Below are 16,668 nucleotides of genomic sequence, written 5' to 3' on the forward strand. Positions count from 1 at the left end.
TTTATAAAATGGAGTACTACTCAGCCATAAAAAATGAGAAATTAGAGACATTTATAGCTAAGTGGATGCACATTGAGGCAATACTCTTAAGTGAAATAAATAGGACACAGATGTGTAAATACCGAATAGTTTCTCTGGTGTGAGAAACTGAAAGTGTAAATAAGGACTAAATGTATAATAGGTCATGTGAAATAGGAAGAAAAGGGGCAAAGGAAGTGGGAGGGCTAAGGGAAAGGATAGAAGGGAATGGGATTAATATGAGAAAACGGAAAAATAGGAACAAAATTTTTGTAAATAGGGAGGGCTGGAGGGGTTGAAGGGATGACTGGGCAAGGGTGAAAAACAAGAACCAAGAGAGACTATGTAAAGGTGCAAATCTCCAATGATGAATGTCATTATATTGTATACCTAAAATGTACCAATGATTAGAATGAATAATCGATAATGTAAAATAGGAAGAAAAGGTCCAAAGGGGTAGGGGTAGTGGGAGGCACAGGGGAAAGGAAAGAAGGGAAAGGAAAAGTGCTGAGAAATGGAAAAAATGGAAATAAAGTCTTTGCAAATAGGGAAGGGTGGAGGGCATGAAGGGAGGGCTAGGAATGGGGAAAAAATAAGAACCAAGATGCATTATATAAAGGTACAATTCCCAATGAGAAATGTAATTGTGTTGTATACCTACAATGTACAAAGAATTTAATAAAGTGCAAAAAAAAAAGAAAAGAAAAAAGAAATTTTCCAGAAACACAATCCCAAACCACAATGTTTGTATCTATTGTTACTACTGATTATTGTTTCCTAAAACCTATTATCATAGTGTCTCATTCATTTGGTAGTATTTTTGCCATACTTTAATGATCATCAAAGTGTAAGTTGTCATTATTCTTTGGATACTTATTTTTTTATTTCTATCTCTAACAAGGCTAGTTCTATGGCTAAATCAAGTTTTCCCAGGATTGATACCACTCAATCCAGGTTTCTTCATCTTCTGATTCAGGCCTAAATCAACACATACAGCAATAACAAAGCCAATAATTGGTATCTATTTTCCTAATCATTTTGGACACAAGCACTATCATACCAATATTTCACTTATAAAACTGATGCTATGTTTGAAATCTGTCAACTGCTCAGAGTGGATTCTTCTTCTCTACAAACTACCCCACAATTCACATTTGCCTCCACAAGATCTCTAGCGTACATTTGTCACTACGTATCTGGGCTATGGTAGCAAACTTTTCTTTAGTTTTCTACACCTCCAGTAGACACACAGTATTTATGATTTAACAATAGGGTAGTTCCCTTAAGGGTCTCACTGTGCAGTTCAGGCTGGGCTTGAACTCATTATTTAGCCCAGTTAGCCCAGAACTTGCAGTAATGTTCCTAACCCCAGCCTAGCTCCTACCTCCCAGCCAGAGTGCTGAGATTATAGGCTTGTACCACCACACCCAGCTTCATTCAGCTTAAATTGTAAACAGCAATAAAATTTGAGCAAATACAGCTACTGAATTCCTTTAGCTCTTTGTTAAATAAAACTGTAAAGTAAAATGCAATCCATAAAATGAAACTATTGCATTATATTAGTAAAACTTTGTATCCTGGGCCAGGGATGTAGTTCAGTGGCATAGCACCTGCCTGGCACCTGAGTTCTATCCCTGGTACAAAAAACAAAAACCACCTTTTTTATTGGTAGCGGGGATCAAACTCAGAACCTTGTGCTTGCGCACCAGACTCCGGAACCACTGAGCTAAATCCCCGGCCCAGAAAGTACATATTTTATTTCTTCTAGTCTATCAATTTTAAGAAATAATAAATGCTGGCAAGGTTGTGGGGAGAAAGGAACCCTTCTCCATTGTTGGTGGGAGTGCAGACTGGTGCAACCACTGTGGAAGTCAGTATGGAGATACCTCAAAGAACTAAGACTAGAGGTCCCATTTGACCCAGCTATTCCCCTGCTGGGCATCTTCCCAAAAGGAGTAAAAGAATCATACCACAGTGATATATGTGCACCCATGTTCACAGCAGCACAGTTTGTAATAGCTAAGGCTTGGAAGCAGCCTAAGTGCCCATCAACTGGAAAATGGATAAAGAAAACGTGGTTTTTTTTATAAAATGGAGTACTACTCAGCCATAAAGAATGAAAAACTAGTCATTTATAGCTAAATGGATGCATATGGAGGCCATACTCTTAAGTGAAATAAATAGGACACACGTGTAAATACCGAATAGTTTCACTAGTGTGAGAAACTGATAGTGTAAACAAGAGTTAAAATGATTAAAATGAATAACTGATAATTTGAAATAGGATAAAAGGTCCAAAGACGAAGGAGTGAAAGGAGGGGAAGGGGAAAGGAAAAACTATAAGAAAAAAAAATGGAAATGAAATCTATGTAAATAGGGAAGGGTGGAGGGGGTGAAGGGTGCACAGGTAATGGGGAAAAAAATAAAAACCAAGATATATCATGTACAGGTACAAACACCCAATGATAAATGTAAACGAATTGTATACCTAAAATGTACCAATAAAATGTACCAAAAAAAAAAAAAAAAAGAAATAGAACATGCTCATATGTAATAACTGATATTCTAATGAAGGTCATTTCTTTGAATCTTCATGATCTTAATAGTAATTTATTGGTTTAAAAACCAAATAATAAAATACCCAGTAAATGTAGACTTTGGAGGGTCATCTCTCACATTCTCAGCTGGTAATTTTTCTCCCACGTCTCCTGGAATGTGTCGAGAGTCAACACCGCTACTGGTGTCCAGTGGCTTTTTACTTGAATGTTTCTTGTCTCCTCTCCCATCAGATTGACTCCAAGATGTTAATCTTTCTTCATTGTTTTCCATGGGCTTTTGGAAACCACACTGCAAAGAACCCTGAGCTACTAATGTAGATGAACTAGATGGCTCAAAATTTCTAGCCTTGCTATGAGATGACAGCTCATCATCATCAGATGGTCTTAAGAATTTAGGTCTCAAATTTCCTGGAGTAGTGAACTCTTGATTTTGCCTTGGACTGAATTCTCTTCTATGTGATTCTAAAGACCCATCTCTCTTATCTTTTTCATTACTACTAAATTTATCATTATTGCTACTATTTGCAATCTCTGTTGTATCATACTTAACTCTTGAACTTTTATTATATTTTACTAAGTCTAATTTTTTTTCTTGACTATTTTGAACTTTATCTGAATATGTTGGTTTCCTCCATCGTTCTTGTCTATAATCTTGATTTTTGGATGCAGTTTTTTCAGCTTCTTCTAATTTCAACTGAAATATTTCCATTGACTACAAAGGAAAAAAATAACATACCTAAAATTATGAAATATTCAGTGATGTGTCTTTCACATGCCACTATGCCATGACCCACTGTACAAGTGGCACAAGGAGAGAAAAACCCACCAAGTTGGGGAAGGGGCGGTTAACCCATACAGTTATCCTCCACTAAAATACTCTAAAAAGGATGAACAAACAATGAAAAATTATCAAATAACCAAAACGATCTCAAAAGAGGAGCTTCTTAAAACAAATGCTCTGTACAACACAGAGCATAATACAGAATACAGTGGAGATATAATTTTTTAAAAAATAATAAATAATTCTGACTGGGTAGTAAGATTCAAAAGGCTACCCTGTTGTTAAAACACTCTCATGAAAAAAATAGTTTCAAACAAGAAAGACTAATAAATGAAAACTGTGTGCCACAAAAAATGCCAAGATATAAAAAATAGAATAAAAAGCATTAAAAACCAAATTAGCCTGGAGATTCTCTATAGCTTAGGAAATGATAAACAGATATAAGTTATAAGAAAAAAGACACAAGAACAATTGGTTCTAGACTATAATCTGCATGTACTAGCGCACTCAGAAAGAGCAAAGATGATGGGAGAAGAACATTCCTAAAAATTAAATGTACACAAGAAAATTTCCCCCAGCTGATTTTCCAGATCAGAAGGATGTACTCTAATAAGTCTTGGGAGAGTGAGTGTTGTACATTAAAAAATCCCTAATTCCTGAATCTCCAAACTCAAAACTAAAAATATTCTTAAAATAAAACTGTATCAGAGAAAAGAATACTTAAATATGAGTGTATACACAGATCAGGGTAGATAGATGACACATTACCTAAAAAGAAAAGAAAGTAAGCTGGTTCTAAAATGTCATATATAACATGTTGCATGGCTACATTGTTTTCAAGAGCATATGCACACTTTTAAAAAATAATGATGATAAATTAAAAAACAATTTTGGAAAATGCCAAAACTCTACAATAGGGTCAGGGATTTAGCTCAGTGGTTTTGTCGGCTGCTGCGCAAGCGCAAGGACCCGAGTTCAATCCCTGGTACCAAAAAAAAAAACACAAAAACTCTACAATATACCAACCTCTGGAACACAAGAAAATTTTAAGAATGGCCATCTCCAAAAGTGCACTAAGGAGGGCCTCCTACATTATTAAAATTTCCTTAAAATAAGAAAATGTTATTTTTATATTAATACACACATTTAAGTTTTCCATGCACAATGTCAATACAAACATGCTACATAAAAAACAGAAAATGACTTTATCAGTATAAATACAAAAGATTGACTATCAGTTCAATTCAAAAGTGTTTCATGGCACAAAACAAAGTTAAAGACACTTAATTTTTCATATAACTAAGAAAATAATAATATGTCCTTATATAGGTACCTACCCCATATCTTTCAGCTACAATGTCCTCAAATTTTCTGTTTTGTTTTTCAGCTTGTTCTTTCATTCTTTGGTAAGATTTCCTTAGCCAGCTTAATCCACCATCCTCTATTCCTGAGACTAAATTCCAGGAAGAACTGTTAGTTTACTTTTTATATGATTATCATAAAATTAATAATACATATTTTTTCTATAACTTCCAAAGTATAAAATTGAATACTTTATTTGAATACATAAAAATATAATCACACTTCAAATTCTAAATATTTGAGCACCTATAATGTGCAAACTATGAAACTTTGTCACTATGAAAAAGAAAACAATACTATCTTGAAGAAAATTCCAATTTAAAAGAATGAGTACAAAAGGATATCAGATATATCTATTACTAAAATATGATTTTAAATAATTTTGTATGAGCTCTGGAAATGGTTGTTCCATCTAGTTTTCTCTAAGAAAAAAAATCAAGATTAATGAATTAATTATTGAAAATTATGGTATGCCAGATATTACCAAGAAACTCTTGATAAAGCCTTTCCAAAACATTAAATCACAGAACAAGAATTTGACATTACTATCATCAAGTATTCACTATATTCCAGGTGCTGTGTGAAAAGATTTTCTACTTTAATGTTCTCAATAACTATTTAAGAGAACTACTGCCAGGCATAGTGGAGCACACCTATAATCCCAACACCCTAGGAGGCTGAGGCAGGAAGACTGCAAGTTCCAACCTGGGGAACTTAGGAAGACCCTGTCTCAAAATTAAAAATAAAAAAGGGCTGAGCATGTAGCTCGCTGTGAAGGGCCTGGGCTCAATTCCCAGTACTACAAAAACAGAAGAGGGAGGGAGAAAGGAAGGGAGGGAGGAAGGAAAGGAGGGAGGAAGGAAGGGAGGGAGGAGGGAAGGAAATGAAGACGGGAGGGAGGGTGGAAGGGAGAGATAGATGGACTATCATCATCACCTATTATAAATGAGGACATTCTTTTCTTTTTTTTGTACCAGGGATTGAACTCAGGACCTTGCGCTTGCGAGGCAGGAGGCAGAACCACTGAGCTAAATCCCCAGCCAACCTATTATAAATGAATAGACTGGGATCAGAAAGGTCAGGAAACTTTCTCAAAACCACAAATCTTTCTCAAAATCACAAATTTAAAAAAATAGAAATAACAAAATCTGGGCCAGGTATTTAGCTCAGTGGTTTCACCACCTGCTCCGCAGGCACAAGGTCCTGAGTTTGATCCCCGGTACCGAAAAAAAAAAAAAAAAAGAAATAACAAAATCTAATCCAAAGTAGACTGATTCCAAAATCTGAACAACACTGTCACCTCCACCTTCTTAAGATTTTAGGTGCCAGTTTCCCCTACCATTGGTCTAAGCAGAGTGGTAACATTAGCTGTACATGCAATAAAACCTACAGATCAGTTTTAAAACTTAATTTCAGTTCTAGAAACTGAGCCTATGACAGAAAAAACTGTCCTTTTCCCTCCTTCTAAATAAATGTAACATGGGAAAGGGAAGTAGTGAAAGTATGTGAAAGGGAAGAGAGATTCTCTAAAAGGTGTCTTTGATTCTGCCATTTCTACCAGTTAAGATACACTGCCTCAACAGAACTCCAATTGCAGGTCTTCTACCCTCAGGTTTAAGAACCTGCTGACTCCATGCCAACACTCAAGGACTGGGTCTGTCAATCCTGTTTATTGACTGACTTGACAATAGAAATAGGAAAAGTACAGATCATAAAATTTGTCTGAGCTAACTTACTACTCCCCTAACTCATACAAGACCATATTTCAAAGAGAACCTTGTATGACTACAGTTACTATTACTTAACCCAGCAGAGAGACATTTCTGTAAAAAGTAAATTTATAATTACTAATAACGTCAGTAAAATTATTATAAAGGAGCTGATGATGTCTAGGGACAAATATAAAAAATTTTATCGAAAATAAAGTCAGATTAGAATAAAAAGCTAGAAAATATCCTACTGATAAATCACTAAAATGAAAAGATGGTATCATAAATTACAATACTTTATGGTATGACAGATTAATAATCATAATTCAGTAAACTTTTCATTGAGTTGTTAATGCAACATTTAATGGTATATTTTTTAAAAGCATGGTATAAAATATGCTTACATGACATTTAAATATTTTGTCTCCATCTGCTAGAAAATAACAGTATTCTCCTAATATCAATACAAATTTTGTGAATACTGGCAAAGTAAGAATTTCTGAAGATAAGAAACTGTATCTTTATTTATATGTTACTATTTTCATGACTTTCATAGACAAAATACCTTTTACAAAGCAAAGGGAGTTTTACAATATTATATCCTCACAGAATCATACTTTGAATTAACCCATTTGAAACTGAAATTCAGTCTAGGTGTGGCGGTTCATGCTGAAGAGGCTGAGACAGGAGGATCCCAAGTTCAAGTCTGAGCAGCTCAGTAATTTAGTGAGACCCTGTCTCAAAATAAATAATAAAATAAAAATAAAAAGATGGTGAAATAGCTTAGTGGGAAGGCCCAAGTTTCAATTTAGTTCAGGCTGGCCTTGAACTCAAGGTGATCCCCTTGCTTCCACCTCCTAAGTGCTGGGATTATAGGCCTGTGCCACCAGAAAAATTCTTACAAGAAAGCATTATATAAAAACAAGGATAAAACTTTTGATCAGTTTTCTCCCAAGTACTAATGATTTAAATAACAAAAAAGATTGCTAATACTTTATCAATGATAAACTCAGGTAAATCCCTCAGGAATACCAACTTACAAGAAATGCCTATGTGTCTACAACCAAAATATAGGAGTACCTTTAACTGATGATTCACTGCAGTCTTCTGATGGCAGACCTGTCCCACCATCCTTCCAATATGGATTCAATTCCCTTTCAAGTAGTTTACACTAGAACAAAACATTTCAGAGGTTAAAATTTAAAACTAAGCCCATCACAAAAAAATTAATAAATAATAAGTCCAAGACCTAGATTGTAACCCTGAAAAATTACTTAAAACATTCTTAAGACACACCATTCTGTAACTTGCATTCAATGTTTTTTACTGAATACTTACCATATCTCAGAATTATATTTGATGTATAATAATCCTGACTCAGCCCTTGCTATCTTATGATACAGTAAGAAATACAGACAATATTATCTGACACATGCTTTGAAAATAAAAAGTACTAAAGCCCCCCTAAAAGATTCCAAACTTCTCTCACACAAAATTATCAAAGACTTCCTAGAAGAGGTAATATGTGCAGTCTTAGATCAAGGTTGCGCAGAAATTAGCTAAGTTTTCTTGGGGAAGGGGGTATAAACATGCCCAGCAGGCTCATAAAACCTTTCTATTATGGCCTGTATCTTGATGTCCTTCCAAAGCCTCATGCACCCATAGGTGGGGCTTTTCAGAGGTGGCTGGATCTAGGGTCCGTGAATGTGGATACATGAACATGGATTAAGGGTATGATAACTAAATCAGTCCACTGATTGGTTTAGCTTGTTCTAGTTGTGGGTGGTACCATCCAAAAGGCTTATAGACTGGATCGGATAAATGGGAAAGACAGGCTTGCTGCCTGCCTCCTTCCTGTTCTGCCATGAACTGTTTCTCCTCTGTGATGCCCCTCTGCCATGCTACCCTGCCTTGAGCCAACTAACTATGGACTGAAACCTCTACAAACTTGTGTCAGGTATTTTGTCGAGCAACAAGAAAAGTAACTAAGACACTTATAGAAAGAAGGGTCATAAAAAAAAAAAAAAAAAGAAAGAAAGAAGGGTCATAGCATTTTGGGGAAATTTAAAGTAATTCAGACTGGCTTAAACTTAAAAATAGAAATAAGTAGTGAAAATAAATTAAGTTAGAAACTAACCAGAATTGGGTAGGGAATGTAGTTTAATGGCACTGCGCCTGCCTGTCAAAAGCTAGGTCCTAAGGGGACCTTGCAAGGGGGGTGTGGGGGATGACACACTAACCAGGGTCTAAGACACATAAGCCATTATGTACTTCTGTTGAGGTTGTATGCTGGAAGTAACAGTGCCTCATGAAAGTGATTAATTTTATACTACATAAAGAACAAATTAGTTTCAGTGTGGAAGACTAGAGAACATGATTGGATGCACAAATCCAATGAGAAGATGGTAGTGGCAACCAAAGCATGCGATAATAGGACACTGATCACAGTGTAAGTGCCCTCTGTGTTCCAAGCACTATGCCAGGCCCTAGGGTTACAATCAATAAGGTGGGCATGGTCCTCGCCATCAAAGAAATTAAGATCTAGGAAAGGGAGAAAAGCAATTAAGCAATATCAATACAGGTAAGTACTATGAAAGCAAGGGGTGCCATGGAACTATATACTACTGATACCTGACCTCAGGAGGTCAGAAAATACTTCCTACATGAACTAATAAATAATGCCAATCAGATGGAGAAAATGGAAAGTGTTAAATTACAAGAATGTCACTTTCCCAGAATATGAACCAATCATATTGTTGAAAACAAAAATATTAGATAGTTTTAAAATGTATCCATTAGGAACTGACAAAAAAGAATCCTCAAAAGGCAAAATTAAAAATTAACTTAAAGGGATAAGGAAAATTGGATTAGATTTCTTATTAGTAGTATGTACCCCCCAAAAAAAAGATTCTGTCTTATCTCTCTTATTAGTTTACTAAAAAATTTCTGAGAACCTATAATCAAGGAACTTTTTGTAGTGCTCTTAACTAGACACTCAAAAAGAAACACAACAGATACTCAACCAGATTTTTTAAAAGCTTGAATTACACTGAATAGGACATCTGACAAGAGACTTGACAAATTGTGAGATACTATCTAAAAATCTATAAAAGACAAAGGTCTGAATATATAAAGAATTTCTACACATCAGTAAGAAAAAGATAAACAAACCTAGAACATAAACAAATAGTTTACACTAAAGAAATGTGAATGAACAAAAACATGAAAAGATCTCTCTTGTCATAGTCAGAATAATGCCTATTTAAAAATGAGATACAGGGCCAGGGATTTAGCTCAGTGGTTCCGCCACCTGCCTCGCAAGCACAAGGTTCCAAATTCTATCCCCAGTACCAAAAAATAAAATGAAATAAAATAAAAATTAGACACAATTTCTTAGCATAAATTAGTCAGATAAAAATTTCTTTGACAATTACAGATACTAAGTACTGGAAAAGAAATACATTGCTAAGACAGTATAAATTGCTATAATCCTGAAAGTATTTGTGAAAGAAAACATATTTATATACTCTATAAATAAGCCATTTCACTTGTAGATACGCACTAGCACATGTATGTACGAGAAAATATACACAAAGTCCTTTGTTGTGGCACTGACTGTAATACTAAAAAACAGTAAACAAATAGGTGTCCTTAATAGATGAATACTTACAATACAGTTAATGATGAAAGACTAGAAATTAAAAAATGAAATAGAAATATGTCAGCATAACTGATCTCTAAAACATGTCCAGGTTTTCAATAAAAATGACTTAAGATTTTACTCCATCACAATCTCCTTACTCAAAAAACCAAACAAACAGAAAAGATATACATAGTATAAAACTTACTGAAGTTCAAAACAAGATAAATATCTCTGTAGACAAGAGACACAACAGAAATGCAAAGCAGTACACCAGAGTGAAGCCAGAGACTTAGTGGGGTCTATGTACAAGCTGAATCTTATAGTCTTGAGTTCAATTTGTATAAGATAATAAATACTAAGAGTGCTCCAGCTGAGACAGAGCAAAAGCAAGTCTTACCACTGAAGCAAAGACTTGGGTAGGGAGGTCTTCTGCGTCTTCTGCTTGTAAAAGGCTGAAGAATTGGTACAAGGTACAGCCTGGGTCTACAGATAAATGCTATGGCATATCTGGCAGTATGTGTAGGCATAAGGAAAGAAGAGGACAAAGACATAGCCTCTAGCACTGGCTTTCCATGATCCTGGCACTCAGTGATTTTGTGTGTGTGTGTGTGTGTGTGTGTGTGTGTGTGTGTGTCTGTTTTAGAAAATAAAATATATCTTTATTACAAGTAATACATGCTGGTATTTTATTTTCTTAAGTGCTGAATCCAATAAATTAATTTTATGATCCACATTTTTAAAAACACTGTCTTAGGACACCAAAGAAATGATATCCCCAATCTCAGGAAAAGATACACAGTCAAAATGCTTCATACCAATTAATGACTATAATTTTAGACTTCTTCCCATTACCTTCATATTATCTTCACTGCCATTACAACAATTACCATTTGATTTAAGACAAGAGCCATTTTTTTTCCTCAAGAAAAATAATATGTATGAATTCTTAAGAATAATATGGTACACAAAGAATAAAACATCCAAATTGATGTGCCTGTGTGAAAAGTGGGTACTCTCCCTCATTGGTCTAGACGATTTACTTTTGCACACAACAATCTGAATATTTACCTAAGCAAAACTCCCAAAATACTACAGATTATGAACTTCAGAACTAAATCTAAGGATTTATAGAGTAGCAAGGTAAATTGTAATTCATGGACAGAAGACTATATCTACAATTTCGTATTATTTTAAAAAGACAAAAAGTTCCTACTATGTGCAGATTTCTATACTAGCTGCAAAGAAAATACAAATATAAACAAAACACGCTTTCTCAAAAAGTTTATAATTTTATAAGGAAAATAGATAAGACTACTGTATCACAGCATTTTACAGAGAACTGTAAATAACGTACAGGGACAAATAAAGTGCTATGAAAGAAGAAAAAACTTATTTTAGTCAAGAAAAATAGCAAGAGTTTCATAGTATGTATGAGACAGACCTTGAAAGATAAACAAGATGCAGACAAAAGATAAAAAGAGATAAAAGGAATGCACTGAAAAAGAATCACATGAAAAAAATTCAGAGGTAGGGACTTGTAGAGAAGTGTGTGTCCAAGTGATTAAATTAGTTTGGTTCAGATTCAAATTAACTGAGAGAAAGAAATTTGCCTTAAACAGCAATTTTAGTTAGGAGTTAGGAGTATATTTGCAGGCAGCTTCAGGGGTCTCTGGGGAACAGTAAATATAGTACCTTTCTCTTTTAGTCTAGGTCAGCAATGGCGAACCTTTTAGAGCTTTCAATGATACAAACAGCCTGCTGCGGCACGCTTGCTATAGGATCACCAACACTGTCTAGGTTCTGAACAAGTTAAGAAATAAAAAAGCATAGGAAATAAAATACAAAAACTACTTGTATTATTAATGAACATTCAATTGGGAGAAAATCATTCAGTGAAAGCCTAATGATCCTACTAAATGAATCCTACAATGAAGAAGACTTTCCCAGCTGTAGCAAGCACAGGGCCAACCCTATCTGATCTCTGCAGGCAACCTGTTTCACAAACAGAAAAGTCAGAGTTGAGAAAGCATGACTAGCTAGGCCTGGTGGGGCATGCCCATAATCTCACCACTTGGAAGGCTAAGGCAGGAGGATCACAAGTTTGAGGCCAGCCTGGGCTACATAGTGTGTGACCTTGTCTCAAAACAAAACAAAAAGCATGATCAGTTTATTCTATATAAATTTTCCAGGGGAAAATTTATTCCATGTTCTGAAGGATAGACTGAGAAAAGAAGGTGGCATGAAATATCACAAGTGGTGCTCCCTGCACTAGAAAGAGAAAATCAGAAATGGCAAAGACGCATTCTTAGTAACTTGAATCATTGAAGAAAACTTCTAAGTGGAATATAGCATGATCAAAGGTTCACTCTGAAAAAATAGATATAATTGTGGGATGTAATGCGTGAAATCAACTCCCAGACTTCATTTCATCCAGCTCATCTTTCTTACTCCACTATTCACTAGTTATCCCTATGGCTGGATGTACCTTCCCTGCCCTCTGTTTATACAACGAACTTCAACTCCAAATCTAATTTAGAGAAAAAGATATTTTAAATAATTAGTCAAGATGTTCCCAAAATTCTGGCTTCCAAGGTTCCATAAGGAAAGCTTTTTTTTTTTCTTTTTTGTAGTAGGTCTCCACTAAGTTGTCCAGGAACTTGTAATCCTCCTGCCTCAGCCTCCAAGTAGCTAGGATTACAGGTATGCACCACCACAATTGGCTTAAAGTCTACCTTCTTTATAATCATTTATTCCTTATTCGTATATATATATATATATATATTTTTTTTTTTTGGTACCGAGGATCGAACTCGGGTCCTTGCGCTTGCACAGCAAGCAGCAAAACCACTGAGCTACATCCCCGGCCCTCCTTATTCATATTTTTTATACCTGCTCATACTTTATAAAGCTATTAAATATCCTAAGACATCAAGGTTTTGTGGAGCTGATTCTATTATTCACTGTTTCAGATGGCTCTCCTTCTTGGCCAAAAAATGAAGCCAAAGCACCTAGGAGGCTGAGGCAGGTGTATTTTCACACTATTTTCTGATTTTCAGTTTGTGAGTTTATATCCACAGAATTTTGTTTTAGGAAACCTGTGAATCCTAGATTTACAATATGATCTTCTAGAAAGGACTCATGGTTATGTGTCCCAAGTAGTTCAAGGCATTACCAACTCAAAAATACTTTAAAATAAATTCTCCCCTTAAAGATTTTCAGACCACATATGTAGCATGAATTCAAGCCATAAAACCCTACAAATCAAGCTATAAACCACTACAATGTCATATACATTCCTGTGGGAGATTTTACCCCCTCTACCATACAAGACACTTCACAAAGTAAGCAGGCTGTGGGTTGGAGTGTAGTTCAGGGGTAAAGTATTTACCTTGCATGTACAAACCCCGAGGTTTAATTCCAACAATGGAAAAAAAAATTTTTTTAAAGGACACAGGCAAGCTCTCTTGCTTTCAATAAAGTTATTTCCAGGTTCATCTTTTAATCAAGACTATATCCCTGTGGGTCCTAGAATTATAGAGGTTTATCAATCAGACTTGCCTATCTTAGGAACTTGCTTTATCTGCTACCTCTAAGCATTCCTAAAACTGAAGTTCTAGATTACCAGGATTATGTGATATAAACTATCAGCTTCAGTACTTCTTTGCTTTCTAGATTCATGCTTTTGCCTGCCTCTCTCTCTCTCTCTTTCTTTCTCTCTCTCTTTCTTTCTTTCATCCATTCGTTTCATTTTGTTTTCTGTGACAGGCTCTTGCTATGTAGTTCAGGCTGGCCTGGAACTCACTATGTAGCCCAGATTGGCCTTGAACTTGCAGCAATCCACCTGCTTCAGCCTCCCGAAAGCTTCTGTCTCATTTTTTGGTCTCTAAAGATTTCCCACTATTTTCCTACCGGCAATGTAACAATAATAAATGTAGAAATTTTAGGTGTCTTAAAAGATAAACATTTTTATGTTATCTAACTCAATATGTATGTTGAAACATAAGTTCAAAGAATTCAGTTTTAATTCAATGATAATAACCTAAACACCTAAACTCAATTTACCATCAACTGTATATGCCCTAGATCAGTGGTGGCGAACCTATGGCACACGAGCCACAGCAGGCTGTTTGTATCACTGAAAAGGTTCACCATCACTGTCCTAGATTTATAAATGCAATATACCTTTAAATTGATTTTCTATAGGAAACATTTTAAAAGAATTTATGTCACATTTCATAGTAGTTCTCATTAATTTTTTTAAATATCACAAAAGATAAACTATTTTACAAGTAAATTTGCATTTATATGAATGTCTTATCAGTTTATTAAAGGCAAATTAGAAAATTGAAGCATTTTAAATGTTTTCTTACCTGTTCAAGTGCTTGGTTTTTTTCTCGCTCTATTTTCCTTGTCATCTCCTTTTCAGCTTTAAGTGACGATGATGACACAGTTTTAACAGACAAGAAATCAACAGTCATCCACTCATCCCTCTGTTAGAAAAAGGAAGTCACTTCAAACTGAACCAATTAAAATTATTAAGAATTTTGGAGGTACTCAAACTGTATCAAATCCTATATGACTATACAACTTTAAGCAAGTTTCCAAATCTCTGTATGCCTTAATCTCTTCTCTATTAGATGGGATAAAATGCCTATCTTTCAGTGTTGTTCAAAGGGTTAAACAAGATAACAGATATAAGCACAGTGCTTGGCATGCAACAAGAAATGAAAAATTAGGTCCTGCTGGCCTTTCTTGCTTCATTTGTTGCTTTGAGTGTACCTTCTTTCTTAGGCAATATGAACTACAATCATTCAACTGTAAGTACTGATAAGGAAAATTATGACATAAGGTGAAGAGAAATAAAACTGCATCTGGGCCGGGGATTTAGCTCAGTGGTTCCGCTGCCTGCCTCGCAAGCGCAAGGTCCCAAGTTCAATCCCTGGTACCAAAAAAAATGCACCTGAACTCTCCTGACCACAGAAGGATTTAATCAGACAGAGGTAACATTGTAAGGTTGCAGGCACATTAAGAGGGAAATGCCACTTCTCTATCAGCTACCAGAAGAAAACATGTTAAGAGACTTGAATAGAGATAAGCACTCTTTCTCACAGCAGGAGAAAAGGGGGAGCCTAAATATTCAGCAAATATTCATAAGGTATACTGTTTTCAAAGTCTAATTTTCCCTAGAAGAAATTCTAATCATCTTTCACTTTAACATTCACTTATTCTTAGAAGTTGAAACTTCTTTCTTTAAAATCAGGTGGCTTGCATACCTGAATAGCTTGGCTGTCATCTTCTTTTTCTAACTTTTCATCTTTCGCTTTCCAGGCCTTTTCATTGCCAGGAGTCTGAGATGGAACAGCCTCCACCCACTCATCCTCAGAGCTCTAAGAATATTTAGCATATAAGTGGAATTGTTTAATCTGCATACTTTCATATAAAATTTCTACGCTGTTAAGTGGTGATAATTCAGCTTCCTAGACAAAATTCTTACAACATATTTCCTCTTTAAAAAATGACACTAAAAATTGGAAGAAAACATAAATTATTTTGAGTTAAATACACAAAACACAACCAAATTAGGGCAGGGATTTAGTTCAGTGGTTCCACCGCCTGCCTCACAAGCTAAGGACCCAAGTTCGAGCCCCGGTACCAAAAAAAAACTATGAGCAAAACACAACCAAATTATTTCTATTTTCTTATCAATTATATTACAGAGCCAATAGAAAGTAAAAAACAAAAATTAGAACTGCTAGGTAAATAATTCACTTAAGCCCAGAGCTTCAGTACCTACCAACATCAAGTACTCACACTTTTGTCACTCTAAAACAGGGGAAATGACACCCAAATACAGTAAATGAGTTTGCCATTTGCCTCTTAGTTTCAATTTTTGAGATTTCTCTAGATCTAAAACTGCATAAGTCTCAAGTAAAAGCTAGGCTGGTGAGGCATTTTGCAATGTTTAAACACCAGATTATTAAATCAATTAAGTATTCAGTCAACATCCTTGTGTATTTATCATTACTCCAGGTTTTGGGTTTTGTTTACAATAAATGTACAGGTCTGCTCTTTTATCTCAAATAGAATATTAAGTACTTTTACATAAACTGTCACACTGAGTACTTAAAATGATGCTAAAAAGTACTGGTTTGATTTTACAGATAAAGAAAGTTGCCTAAAATTAAGTAAGTTGCCCAAGTTTATGTGATATTCAAGTGTGAGGACAAAGATAGGAATCTAAATCTGCTGACCCTAAAAATCTATTCTTTGGAGATATAGAACTTAATTGTAGGAAAGATCCTAGAAACTACCTTGTGTGAACCACCTATTAAGGTATAGCTAAGAAAATTTGAGGCTGAGGGGAAAAAATGAGTCAATAGCAAAGCAATTTTCTTAAATGATACCATTCTGTTCCATGAAGTTCTTAAGTTACATAAGCTTTCTTTAAAGAACAAAAATATGGGGGCCGGGGACTTAGCTCAGTGGTTCCAGCACCTGCCTCGTAAGCGCAAGGTCCCAAGTTCAAAACCTGGTATCAAAAAACAAAAAAAAGAACAAAACTATGTCCACCAAAGGTATGATCCCCATGGAATAAAC

General features: G+C 35.2%; 1 protein-coding gene across 7 annotated transcripts in view; it reads right to left on the minus strand.

The window, feature by feature from the left end:
• Cwf19l2 (CWF19 like cell cycle control factor 2) overlaps positions 1-16,668 on the minus strand; it is a 268,444-nt gene that overhangs the window by 241,594 nt on the left and 10,182 nt on the right. For all 7 annotated transcript variants that reach the window (XR_015451556.1, XM_087212140.1, XM_087212141.1 and 4 more), the window contains exons 4-8: positions 15,345-15,458; positions 14,442-14,561; positions 7,509-7,599; positions 4,695-4,810; positions 2,660-3,288 (exon numbers count right to left, since the gene is read on the minus strand). Coding sequence is in view for 6 of the 7 variants with exons in the window: in XM_087212140.1 (XP_087068266.1) it covers positions 2,660-3,288; positions 4,695-4,810; positions 7,509-7,599; positions 14,442-14,561; positions 15,345-15,458 (1,070 nt within the window). In the remaining variant the exon portion in view is untranslated. The remainder of the gene's footprint in view (positions 1-2,659; positions 3,289-4,694; positions 4,811-7,508; positions 7,600-14,441; positions 14,562-15,344; positions 15,459-16,668) is intronic.

This window comes from Heterocephalus glaber, unplaced genomic scaffold (assembly GCF_053883595.1).
Source record: "Heterocephalus glaber isolate CG9 unplaced genomic scaffold, H.glaber_assembly_v1.0 deba00001429, whole genome shotgun sequence".
Lineage (NCBI taxonomy): Eukaryota > Metazoa > Chordata > Mammalia > Rodentia > Bathyergidae > Heterocephalus > Heterocephalus glaber.